General features: G+C 40.4%; 1 protein-coding gene across 4 annotated transcripts in view; it reads right to left on the bottom strand.

Moving 5' to 3' along the window:
• LOC105828262 (rho GTPase-activating protein 20) overlaps positions 1-13,341 on the bottom strand; it is a 188,367-nt gene continuing 175,026 nt past the window's right edge. For 3 of the 4 annotated variants that reach the window (XM_036286304.1, XM_028189042.2, XM_012666509.3), the window contains 7 exons: positions 6,799-6,981; positions 4,977-5,135; positions 4,632-4,849; positions 4,389-4,515; positions 3,327-3,991; positions 2,890-3,191; positions 1-2,691 (listed from right to left, as the gene is read on the bottom strand). In XM_036286304.1, the coding sequence (XP_036142197.1) occupies positions 1,487-2,691; positions 2,890-3,191; positions 3,327-3,991; positions 4,389-4,515; positions 4,632-4,849; positions 4,977-5,135; positions 6,799-6,981 (2,859 nt within the window). In that variant the 3' untranslated portion in view covers positions 1-1,486. The remainder of the gene's footprint in view (positions 2,692-2,889; positions 3,192-3,326; positions 3,992-4,388; positions 4,516-4,631; positions 4,850-4,976; positions 5,136-6,798; positions 6,982-13,341) is intronic. The other variant, XM_036286305.1, reaches the window with a different exon arrangement.

The following is a 13,341-nucleotide window of genomic DNA, read 5'->3' as shown; positions in this document are numbered from 1 at the left end:
TATAAAATACGAAATATATATATATTTGCTTTTTATAGCATAACATATATAATTTAGATAAGTATACATATCTTATAGATGTTACACATCGTACCATAAGTTCAACGATATAAAAGAGATGACAGTTTACAGTTTAATATATACAAAGACCGACAAAAGATTCGTCGTACAGTATATAACACCCCAATGCTTGTTGCATCCCGTAATCATTAGAACATAATCATTGCATCATAATTGTATCTTACGCACATTGTATCTTACGCACACAGTATCTTATGTTTGCAAATCATGTTACGATTAGCATAAAAACGGGGTTTATCTTTGTTATTACATGGAAGATTTATTTTCGTTCAATGCAAGCGCAAAAAAATATTAGAAAAATGCCAAAAAAAAAACATTTAAGAAATCAATAATTCTGTCAATAAAATTTTGTTAAAACACAGTTACCAACGCGTTGTTAACAGAGCTATTAAAAAAAGTATCTTCCTTAATTTAAAGTCAACTTTGAATTGCTATCAATTGCAAATGCACATGAAATATCTTACTTTTTTTTAAATTTATAACAAATTCTATTCCGTAAAACTTTCATTGTAATTTTCTTGCAACTAATCTCAATTTCTCGTAAACTTAAAATATACAAACACGCTGTTGCATCAATATAAAAATGTACTCGATTTGAAGAACGTATTCATTAAAAAAGATTTATAAGAATAAAAGATTTCCACTGGTTAAGACACCATAAAACATATTACAGAACGTTAATACTCATCGAGCGCATTATTGTGCTTTTTATTGCGTTGCTAACAAGCAGCGTCAGATTGTATTTTCACAAAACTTCTTCAACGCTCGTAGAGAATTCATCTCTCATTAATGTTTTACAAACGTTATTTGTGTAAGAAAAGAGTTACTCATAGTATCGTCTTGGGGCTAGTATTGTCCGTTTATTTAGTCTATGCTTAGTTAACTACCTAAATATGAATACTAAGCCTACTAAAATAATATGAATTAACGCTCGTGGAAGCACCCTGAATCACTGAATGACAGTCGCAGGCCCGAGTCCTCGATTTAGCGCAGCATTTAGCTCTGAGTACACATCAGAATTAGAATTTCGCTTATGCAAAAAATTTAAGTCAAGAAAATAGATATCGAATGAGCACATTTAGTATCAAAAATACAAGAACGCGGGCCAAGATCTATTGTCAACAGTCGATGAATGAATAAACGACGAATTTTTCGTCGTCTCTCTTTGTTTCGCGTTTATCTCGCTATTTCTAAGTTTGATCAAAGAAGAGACGATAAGTACTCGTCACTCTTAACGAAAAATCGCGACGATGCGATTAATCGCCACTATCTCTCTATCCCGATACAATGCATGTTTCGGTTTGGACTAGGTTCAATTGCCGTAGTGAATGTACGACTTGGACATTATATACGCCGGGATAATGGGAGGAAAAAAAAAGATATATTCGATGATTAAGACGAATTCTCAGACGTAGCTCTCATCGTCGACGACGGATCTGCCGAATCCTAGATGCCTCGTGGTAATGGGAGCGCGAGGTTGCGGTGGAGGTCGATAAGGCGGTGGCGGTGGTAGAGATCTGGACCTACCCGCCACTTTATGCCTGTCCTCGAGGTTCATGTGCACCGGCGGCAGATGTCTGAGTCTTGGTGGCAATGGAGGTGGTGTGTCCGGCCATGCTGTAGTTCTTTCCTCCTGCTCATCCTCGCTGAGGTCGACCACGCTCTTATAAGAATTGTTTACATCCGTGGTTCCATAAACCTCAGTTGATCGACTCCTGTCCTCGCAGTACGTAATTTTACCATCGGATTCACCATTCGAATCTTTACTTTTGCAGTATTTTAACGCTTCCATGTATATCGCTTTTACTCTAACAAAGTCATCGTACAATTCACAATCGCGGGCTTGACGACGTCGCTCTTTCTCCGATATCGGAGATTCCAGACTTACGTACTGGACTTCGGAAGATTTAACCTTCTTAAATTCATAGCAATCACTGCCGGAACGGGGTGTATCACCGCCACTTGTTAAATCCTGCTCTGAGTTGTGAATCGACACCCGTTCAGCGTTTCGGATATCCTGCTGCAAGTTCTTGTTATTGTAATCCTCCGATAATATATCGTAGCTTACATTCAACTGTCTATTCCGATAAGCCTTGCAGTTCTCCACGTTTTCTTTCATTGTGTCCTGCCTTAGGTACTCCCTATCATATGCATCCTTGTCGCTGAATCTCTCCTTTTTATGCTCATTCTCATCCAATTTGTTCGTTCTAGGCGTTCTTTTGAGCTGTGCTCGCAGCCAATCTTGTCGTTGAAAATTAGATGATTGAGACGGATTGGGATAACACCCGTTAGTCTTTTCCTCTCTGAAGTTGTGCTCCGTGTTGTTTGTATGGTTATGAGTGCCGGATGCATAACCATTCATTCTTTCCTCCCAACCGCATCTATAGACTGGCATGTAGATTTTGCCATTAGATTTTTCTTCCTTCGCAAAAGACTTATCGTAATTGGTAGATGTTGGGGCATTAGGGGCAGAATCTTCCGAGCCTACAGGCGATTCAGGGATGAACAATTGACAATCTGACAAGGTCAAGCCTGAGTCTCTTGACAAGGACATGGGATCTCTACGCGGTGCCTCCGTCAGGTCCAGACTATCTAACGATATTCCACCTGCTGCAACATAAGGAATTTGTTAATGATGAATAACATAATTATTCAAGGTTTTCAATCAATATTTTTTGTAAGAATAATTTAACTAATCGTTTAATATATAATATACTCTAATATTCTCTATATTTTAATATCTTTTAATGTTCTTTAATATCTTTTAATATAGTTGACACTTTAATATAGAGCTGTTATAATACTTACAATGAAGACTGTCGGTGCTTTCTTCAGCTCCACTATCGCTACGTGTGTCTTCTCCGAGGAGCTGTGTAACATTAGTACCAAACAAATCCTCGCAATGACGGATTAACATTTCCGTGATTGTCGGGATCGCTCTACTCTGATTCACCGATGGATTTGAAGACCAAAGTAAACTTGGACCGCAGCAAACGCCAAGATTACTGGCGCACATAAGATTGCGTTTCGATCGTCTCGCCACATGGTGTAACACGCAAATTAAATGAGAAAGTAACGTGAAATTTGCCCTCGGCAGTCTATCTAAAATGCTGAAAATTTTTTCCAATCAGTTTCTTTTTTCAAAAATATTTCGTTAGCAATGTTAAAAAATGCAGCAACATAAATATAAAAATATTATATTATTAAAAGATATTACATTATTTTAATTAAAATAAATTATAAACCTTTTTATAGTTTGAACAGGATTCGGTGTATTCAAGCTTTCCATCCAGAGAGGAAACAGATGGAAGGTCAAGAGGGGATCCGGCAAAGACCTCAAGAAGTCCTTCAGCAAAGCCGCCACCGCTATAATCGGCGCATCTTCCAGACAACTAGGATCTCCCGTGGATTCGATCTGTTCTCGCAACTCTCGAACGATTCGAACATTCGCGGATTTGCGAAATATTCCCTGCATAAACGGACCTTTTGCGAACAATTGTTGCAGCATCACAAGAACAGGTTTAGGCAATCCGTTCTCGTCCAGTCGCGACAGAGGTACACCGAAGAGATTCGTGTTCAACGACAGCGAGCGACGCAACAGACCGGTTATCTTCGACCGATTGTTCTTCTTCGCGGGTGTCTTCATTACTGGCCTGAGAATGAAGGGACACAGGTCGACCCCGCTGTTGTTGATGTGCACCAGATCAAAACCCTCATCTGCCGATAGCATATGTCGTAGACGCGACATCTTTACGGCAAACGGTCGTTCGTGACCTATCAACGGATACGGCGGCTCCTCTGGGAACGTTCGGGCCCAAAGCTGAAAAGGTCCTTGAAGACCCCACAACGGCATTACTTCCTTCACGAAGTCATGCGCCGTCATATCAGAGCGAGCCTTGATCGTCTTGAACTGTAAAGTGTGAAATAGCACGTATGTATTATTCCCTTGCCGGATTACAAAAGCATGAATAATACGACACGCGATTCATCGAAGCTTGTTTACCGACGATAGACAGCGTTTATCTAACGGAAATTTATTCGCGATCCAAGTCACTTATACCTTTATATAACGTCGATGAATTGTGAACGGTAACTGAAGGTGAATGCCAGCACAATACGCGGTGACGATTCTAACTCTACTCGGACGTTTGCGATATAAAAGACGCGACGTTTCACGAAGAAAAATACTACCAGGAAGGTCAAATGATGTCTCGCGGATTCAAGTATGGATTGCGCGAAGAATGAATTGCGAGAAGGCGTGACCGCGAACGTATCCATTCTCGCGTGAAAAAGGCGGGTATGCTTACGTAGTCGGTGTGCGTGTCGTTGTCGTGGTACACGACTTGAATGTTCGTTTCCGGTGGCTCCTTCATGCTTTCCTCTCGCACGAGATCGTTTAAACGTCCCCACCAGAGATCTCGCGCTGCAGCAGTCCTGCAAAGATGAATTCAGCCGTGACAACGATATCGATTATAAGTTGTCTAGTCAACTATTGATATTTTCCATTTGGATATTTTTTATAGGTAATTTTGAAAAAAAATACTACTTACATGAAAGTCGCTACAACATTCGTGGTGGGCCAGCCAATGACAAAACTAGTTTCCGCGGACTTGCTAGTCTCCGCCACGTCTTCTATGTGACCGGCCGTAAGCCACAGTTCGCTCATTTTCACGATTTGCTTCAGCTTAAAGTTCCCGCTGCTACGAGCTTTCGCGATCAGCAGCAAATCGGTGAAGAGAAAGAGGTGCCTCTCCTGGGATTGCACACCCTGAAATCCGCAATTTCAAAACTCGAGAGTCTTGACTGTTGTCCTTAAACTCTTAATCTTCATCAAAATAGACAGATATATGCGCAAACATATTTTAATCATGATAATTTTCCAAGACTTTCCGTACCGTGGTGAACTGGACTGGTGTTTCTAGGAGAAAAGTTCTAGTCGGCGATTTTGTCGGAGACGGGGAACTATCCGTAGTATCCAGAGCTTTCTGAGAAAGTCCTCTCGTCAGTCTGACTGGAGTACTGCCATTTCTCTTACGTAACATATTCTTCGTTTTCTAAAAACAATTAAATTTGAAATTAAAATCTAATATACTACTAACATTAATAATTGCAGTTATTTCTAAAAAAAGCTAAGTTTTTTTAAATTCGATTATTTATAATGCATTAAGATCTAAATTTAATTTTTGCTATAGAAAAAAAGAAGAAAGACTTATGCTAAACTATCTGAGTAACAAAATCTGAATAGAAATGACTCTCTAATTGTAAGATCTCAAAGCTCTTCTTGTAACGATTCGATCGGGGAATTTTGCACGGTATAGAGCGTGCTAATTTTACTGCCGCATTAATCGCATCGTCTAATACTACACACGTGCAGAGTATTAGCAGCCACGCCCGAAAAATGTCACTACCAAATTTGGTCAGAAGAGGCGATTCTCTAAGGCGTGCTACGGATGAGAGCAGCGAATGCTCTCGCGGTAGATGGGATTAACACACACAGATAACATATGCTTATTAGATTCTCCGACATATTCTCCCAACATCCTCTATTCTTTGCTCGCCGCTTTTTTCAGTTACGAAATCACTTCTGGTGATTCCGGCGAGAATCAGATGGTGACCCATTGTAGTCGCGTGGTTACAACGCATAAAAGCCCAGACCGGGCACTGATACATCCAACGCGTCGGATGAATTATCCGCTATCATTTATAGCATTGGAAAGTGCATTGCCTGAGGTCTTTAACAGTAAGAGTTTCGAATAATGACAGACGCTGCTGTTTTATGGGATAAGAATGCCGGGAAGAATATCTGGTTGCGCGAATGTTTTTAGTGAATATTTAATGAAATATAGAATTACGACAATTATTTGTGAGCGGTTGTTACTTCTATCACGATAACATTAGTCTGTAATTTTTGTAATTTACGACATTTGAAGAAAAAAGATTAATTTTATAATTTTAAAAATACATAAGAAAAAATGTACATACATACTATATATTGAGATATCAAAAAAATTGTGATTCACATTTTAATCCATTATTAACTAAAAAGGTAAAAATAATGTTCTTTTATTCACAAGGATCGTTTTACTTCTTTACAATACACTTACTAACTTTTGCTGTTTCTGTCGTTATATATGAAAAAAGAATAACGCGCTTTCCATGCAAATAATATGAATATCATTTCATTGTCATTTTTGCCAGCCTTTATTTCGATGACACAGTTTCTAGTTCTGCTTCCATATACCTTTTTTTGTGCGGACGCAGAAAGTGAGCGCTCTATTGAACGAGTGGCACGCCGCGCCATCAATTTCACCGTTCGCCAGCAGCCAGCGGGCGAGTCGGGTGAAAATACGGCTGGGAGAAATTATCAGATATACTTGTGTCCGGATATTATAGATACGCGAATGAACGTGGGAAGGAAATGCGTACACGCGGCTCTAACCGCCACGCCAGTGACACGCGAGCGCGTTTTCCGCGGACGCAGAAAAACGAGATGAGTCTAAACGACCGTGAGAAAGACTGCACTACAAGGCGCATTGTCCACGATACCGTTTGTCAGCACCGTTGTTTGTCGCTGCACTAACTTCGTTACATTCTCTAGAGAGGAGAATAAGATTTGTGTTAAACTATCGTTACGATCGCTAACTGAAATTCTGATCATCTTTTCAGGAATTGCGGGATAGCAAAAAATATTTTATATCAATGAGATATTTGTCATACCGTCGTGACGACGTCTCTCTCGTGCAGCCGCAAGTTGTCGCCGGGGAACAGCTCTTGGATGCGGTGAAGATCACCCTCTAACTGTCCACGGTGGAGGACCGACCCGCTGTCAATGCACTCGTTGTCTATCAAGCTCCTCGCTTCCTGTCCCAAGTATCTCTCGTACTCGGCAAGCCTCTGAACCTACGTAAATAAAATATACGTCAAATTTCTTGCTATTTACGGACGATTACCAGAAAAATTACGAATAAGATAAAAATAAATTTTTATATCACGAAAAGAAATTGTATGTTACGCTAAGCTTTGCCGCTAAGCTTGAGAAATCTTGTTGCTTAGTCGAATGTAGGGAAAGAAATTCGCAATTGCATTGACGATCCTTGCGCAACTCCAATAATTTTCGACAAATCGCCGATTGGCAATTTCCGAAGACGTTACGAAAGCAAGAAAGGGAGGGCATCGTGATGAGAACACACACGATTTTCTCCGATATCGATTTTACTTTAAAAACGCGATGCAATATCTCTTTAATAATCATTCCGCCGAACGCGGAAATAAATGGGAAACGTCGAAATCGGACTGGCCGTAGACTCGGAAATGTACGCCAATACGTGTTTCCTTCTCGCTACAACGAACGTGATAATTATCATTCACGAGTTGGAGGTGCGTTATGTAAATTGATAACATGCCATTATTTGATGTACGTACGATTGTGCTCATGTTATAGTCGACGACCGTACCTGGGGACTGACTCAGACTAACTATTGCAACATTTCACGTATATGACTTCATTAGACATTCATAAATGGCGATTACATTATATAATTAATATTAATTCATATACCGTCTTCCCTTCTTATTTTGTATATGGATAAGAATTTGCCAAATATCTTACGTTTCCCATAGTAAATAATCATCAACGTTACTAATCTTTAATCCAATATAATCAATCATAAAATAGGAAAGAGATTCCATATGTATATTGAGCCAAACCTGAACCTATGTCATGGGGATTATCGATTTCATGAATGATCTCGTATAACGATGTAAATCCTACGGCTTCGAATCTCGTTGGAAATTCCGACACAATGTTGGATTACCATCAAATGTCGTCGGTGACACTCGATTATCCTGACTGATGATCGTGGTGCTCGCAACGAATGCTCGCACGATTCGCTTCTTAATTATCATAACGTGGCAGGTAGTTACCGTGCCTGAGGAAATGTGCGCGAGTAGGAGGCCGTTGATGGCTCTTGAACATGCTCTGAATTAATTCGCAGTTACCGCAAAATACCGCCGTCGGCGAAACGAACGATCGCCACTGCGTTCGCCATTATTCGCGAAATCGTGAGATTCTTGAAGAGATCTACGCACAGCATCCGTCGTAACACTTTGTCGATGCGATTTATATCAATATTTGTTGTTATAATCAATAATAAAAAAATTATAATATATTTTTTATTATAATATTTTATCATCATGTATCAAAACTTTCAAGGCAAAACTTGAAGTTTGTCAAGCGTACTCCTCCTCGAGGACACTCTACGCATGCGTTACGAAGACTCTGTTAGGTACAATTCCATGATGAATGCCACGACGGGATACATTACCGTGTTTTCTCTTTCGCATGTAATCTCCGCTTGACGTAGGTACTCGTTATTGGCATCCTCGGACATGTATCCGTCTCCGCTCATATTCGCGAATGGGAAATTTAGCATTATCTATCTCGCACTTCGCGTCTCTCGTTCCCTTTCCCATCCTCATTGTCTTGAATCCACCACGCGACGCATACTTTTACGTGCCGACATCGTTTCCGAGCCCCTTTTCGCACACTTTCACCGCGTGTCGCGACGCGATTATCACGTACCTAGAAATGTAGACTCGAACACAGCTATCGGCACGAAATTGATTGTAAACGATCTTCTATATCCGTCATTTCAACCAGATTTCAAGAAAGATGAAAAATAATTTTTAATCGTTAAAGAATTCACGTTTCAATGATTTAAGATTACTGCAAAATTGTTAGGCTGCTAAAAAAGATACATAAAAAAAAAGTAAAATTCCATACGATGAGTCTTCCTATGCAAACAAAACGAAAAATATTTACCCTTTACAAATTATAAGAACTAGTAACGGTCGATTATATTATTCACCGTAGCTTTTTCTTTTAACGTTCAAAATCCTCTCTTATACAAATATCATATCGATTTTTGCCTCTCCTTTCGCAAGTCGAAGTATTAATTCATCACAGCTTATTATGCCGGTTGGAGAATTTGTTCGATCGAATATATAATCGGTCGGGCGTCGATCAATCACTTAATCAGTCGTCGAAGGAAAGGGAGAGAGCGTTGACTGGCGAGAAGGAAGAGGACTGGAGACATAACATGGGCAGTATCTTTTTTGCTCGTCTCGCGAGAGTGTGCCTGCACCGTCGGACGGTTTGAATATCGTCGCGACGCGATATATCCGATTCTACAAATGTGGCGGCCGTACGTATCTGAATATATCCGCCTATGGGCATATATGCAGACGTACCTGAAAGGTATATACCGTTAGCGCACCGACGGCGACCTCGCGAGACGACTACCTCGGGCGCGCTATTTCTCAACAGCGGGGCACGTTTACACCTCACGTGTCCGCAATATCGCGCAAACCCTTCCGCGCTTTCTCGCGCGGGATTCCCCTTTGACGTTGAGCGCACGTGCAACGGTAAATTGCGGAACGAAATTCCGCCGCGGTAAGAGCGCGCTATTCTTCCGAGAGCCCCTGCAAACACACGTGGAATGCACGTGGACGTGATGGGAGGATAGCAACTTTTTACGCGAGCAGCAGGAGATCTTCGCTTCGAGAATTTTTTCCCCCCGAGCGAATGGTGCTTGGACATCTCGAGTGCGAGCGTTAATGTTTAGGCAGAAGCTCCGCAACAGGGGATCAGTGTCGACTCGAATATCTCTCTGCTATCAAAAAGTTCTTCTATTTTCGGTCATATCTCTCCCACGATATCGACTTTAGCTTCTAGACATCGACACTTAACAATAATTTTATCGAGCATCATTATTATGATAGGATTATGATAGCATCGACATTCTCGATGATAATAATTTTCGTCAATGTTGAAAGTCAAATACCATAAGATACCGTAAGCATCCCTCGTATCAGTTTGGTACAACTCTTACGTTCAATAATATACCAATCTCGTCGGCCATTGCCAAGTCAATTTTTATTAGGATTGCTGTAATAGCGAGGCATACGTAAGATACGGAATGCCGGAGCCCGCGGGGCATGCGGAATATAACTTTTCCATCGGCATCTCGATATTACGAGAGCGGAGAGCAAACTGCACGCACGCACGTTGCTGAATACAGGGTGTCTCTGCAAAAAAGTCCCTCAATGAGACATTTGTCTCGCTTTTTTCACGTGGAGGTAGCCGCGTTTTATTAGACATAATTTGAAAATAATGATAAATATGGAGCAATGTCAAAAATTAAATAATTAAGTAACCTTTCCCCCAAGAAAAATGGATTCTCGTGCCGTTCCGCGTACACAGCTTTTCGAGGGGACACCTTGTACGTGTACTGCACGCGGGACAAATTGTTACGGCGTGACGCAACGTCGAGAACACCTGTCTCGGCGTTACAAAACCCGCTTCCTAGGACAGCGCCTTACGCACGTGCACGAGTAGCTTGAGTCTAGACTTGGAGCAAAGATCCGCCGCTCCAGGATCGCGACATCGATACGCTCATCCCAGGAGAAATTGATATATCGGTGCATGCAAATAAGTCCCGAGTGAGGTGAGGCGCGAAGCAGAAAAATCGAGGGATCACGTCAAGAGGACTCGACTCGGTTGTCGTACGGGCGTGTTCAGAAATTTCGGCATTCTTCTTTTTAACATGAGCTTCAGCCGCATTTATGAATACAAAATAATCTTGTAACACTAAAGTAAGTTTCCCTCGAAATACAATACATATATTTCTCGAGAAAAGAAATTGGAAAGAAAATTTAATTCATCTGTGGAAAAAATTCTGTTTTATTAGAGATAAAATTTTCCTAGTTAGATTTTTCAGATTGTCAAGTATAAAATTGTTTATTTCGAAATCTGAGAAAACTTTTAAATATTCTCATAATATTTAAAAGTTTACCTGAATCTTCAATCCGAATCAATCGCATGTCAATTCAAGCCTCGGATGCATTTTATGCAACTTAAGCATCTTCAATTCCAAATACCAACGCATCGCTATTACTGAATACATCTTTCGCATTAACTCTCACATCTTCTTTTCTTTAATTAAAAAATTGTTTGATTACTGCGAGTTTCAAAGGACTGTGTAATCGTTCAGCGAGCCGCGAACGAAATTGAAGAAACACGGCACGCAGTCCGGCGAGGCGAGTTGTGAAACGGCATTCAGTACTCCGCGGTAATTCCACCGATTCCACGATGTGTCGTCGTCGTCTACCCGCATTCGCCTTTCGCCGTTCGCGCGCGTGTTCATCGGAGGAATCCCCACGCATCGCGCAGGACGGCGCGGCGCTTTCTCGTGACGAGAGTTGGTTGAATGCCGAGCGACGATCGTCTCATCTCGCTGTTCATTGCACGAAATTATCTTAGTAAATTGCCGCGATCCGACCGCGATTCCTCGCGCCGTAGGGGATCTCGTCTCTCCTTCTATTTCTCAGATTGGCGAACTTTCCTTCGCGCCGACCGAAGCGGCGGTGTCAATGCGCGACAACGGCCGCGATGGCATTATCGCACGACACAAACGTGACAGTGATAAATCGCTTTCTTTGTGCGATCATTGAGAGCCGAGAGAACTTTTCTCGCGCTGTTACCGAAAGGCGGAAGGCTTCATTACGTTAGAAGAAAGTCGCCGTGACAGCAAAGATAATAACCAGGCGTGTGCAATTTTCATGTCGTTCCTGACACTCGTTGTGCTCGGTAATGTAACGCTGTCGTGTTTATTATCGATTCGAAATGCAAATAATCCATCTTACTCCTGAAGGTTACTTGCGTTACTGCATTTGCTTATCCTCTTACTTGCTATACATAGGTTGTCTCATCTGAGGTAATTTTTGTAGCAGAGTCTTTAAAATAATAAAAGTCGATTTTTTCCCAGATGAAAAATTTTAATTTTATAATAATTAACAACGACAATTTATTAGGATAAATAGACACAATAGTGTTGAAAGTTACATAATTCTCATGCATCGAGTATTGTATGCAATAAATAAAATTGAGATAATGAAACGTAATTTCTGATTAATTTTAATAGCTGGTAATTTTATTGAAAATATATTGTAAAATTGTCAATCGACGTTAATACTTATGTGGTTATTCATCAACTATCGGATGTAGATTTTAATATTTAAAAAATTCCCAGAGAGACTATGATATAGTTAAAATATTAGAGGCGATGAAATAACGATGGTTTTCAATATTAAAGCCTTGGCTTAGATTCCAGATTTGTCTCGTGCTCGGTGACGTAGAACGGAAAGGAGACTTGATTGCACCGTCTCCTTAACTCGTAATATTCCAATGACGAGATTCGCTGCTGCATACCTGCTGCTTGTAAAACGATCAGTTCAGAATAATTTAGCATCCGCGTGTTTAATGAAATGCGTCGAGAAACCTTCGATTATTTATATAAATGTTCATACCATTTCCCTCTCCCCTCCTCCCCCTTCATATCGTTTTCTTGTATGTGTAAACGTATTTATTAAAATTGTTGAACAAATCTCTAGAATCGTGTTTCTTTTCATCTCTAAAATATACTTTGTACACAAATAACTTAAATTATATAGTATAATACATATCTTAACATGATCTTTCCCGCGTGATAATTTCATCTTATTTGTTAACCAAAATAATCTAAACGTTAACTCAATTGTATATCTGTAGTATTTAATACTAGATAAATAAAGGGATATTTTATTAATTAAATAAAAAAGTAAATTTTAAGTTTCAGCGTGCAACATTGTACGTTTGCAAACATGGAATAAATAACTTTCAGCGCATCTACTTAACGGTAAACTGCTTAATATGAGTACCTTCCCGAGGCTGAAAAGGCTGGAGAAGATTAACGTCGAGCGGGGATATTCGTTGGGCGATTCGTAATGGATCGCGTACCGCGCCACAAATTATAATCCCGACTTAGGTACGTTGTGAAATTCGTCCCACGAGGTATTACAACCGCAAAGCGGCAGATATCGTTGCAAAAAGAACTGTCTTCGCGATTGGAATTCCGTCATCTGGGTCGAACGGAATTATGAAAAGTTACTTCTTGATCGCATAACTTTGTTGAAAATTGTTGAGAAACGCCGCTAAATATCGGAGATATGTGTGTAACACCAGTCGACCGCAAAAGGCGATTATGCCATTCGTTTCCTTGAACAATTTCAGTTTGGCTGAGGTTTCGACGGTCTGCAGTGAACTGTCATTACAACTGCTCGATTATGTATACGACGCGTACAAAGGAACAAAGAGATCTGAATAAAGGGATATTCAATAATTTACCGTTAGCACTTTACGAGAATATAAGAGAAGAACTTAAC

The sequence above is a fragment of the Monomorium pharaonis genome, chromosome 4 (genome assembly GCF_013373865.1).
Source record: "Monomorium pharaonis isolate MP-MQ-018 chromosome 4, ASM1337386v2, whole genome shotgun sequence".
Classification (NCBI taxonomy): domain Eukaryota; kingdom Metazoa; phylum Arthropoda; class Insecta; order Hymenoptera; family Formicidae; genus Monomorium; species Monomorium pharaonis.
This window is presented reverse-complemented; position numbering and strand designations above follow the sequence as displayed.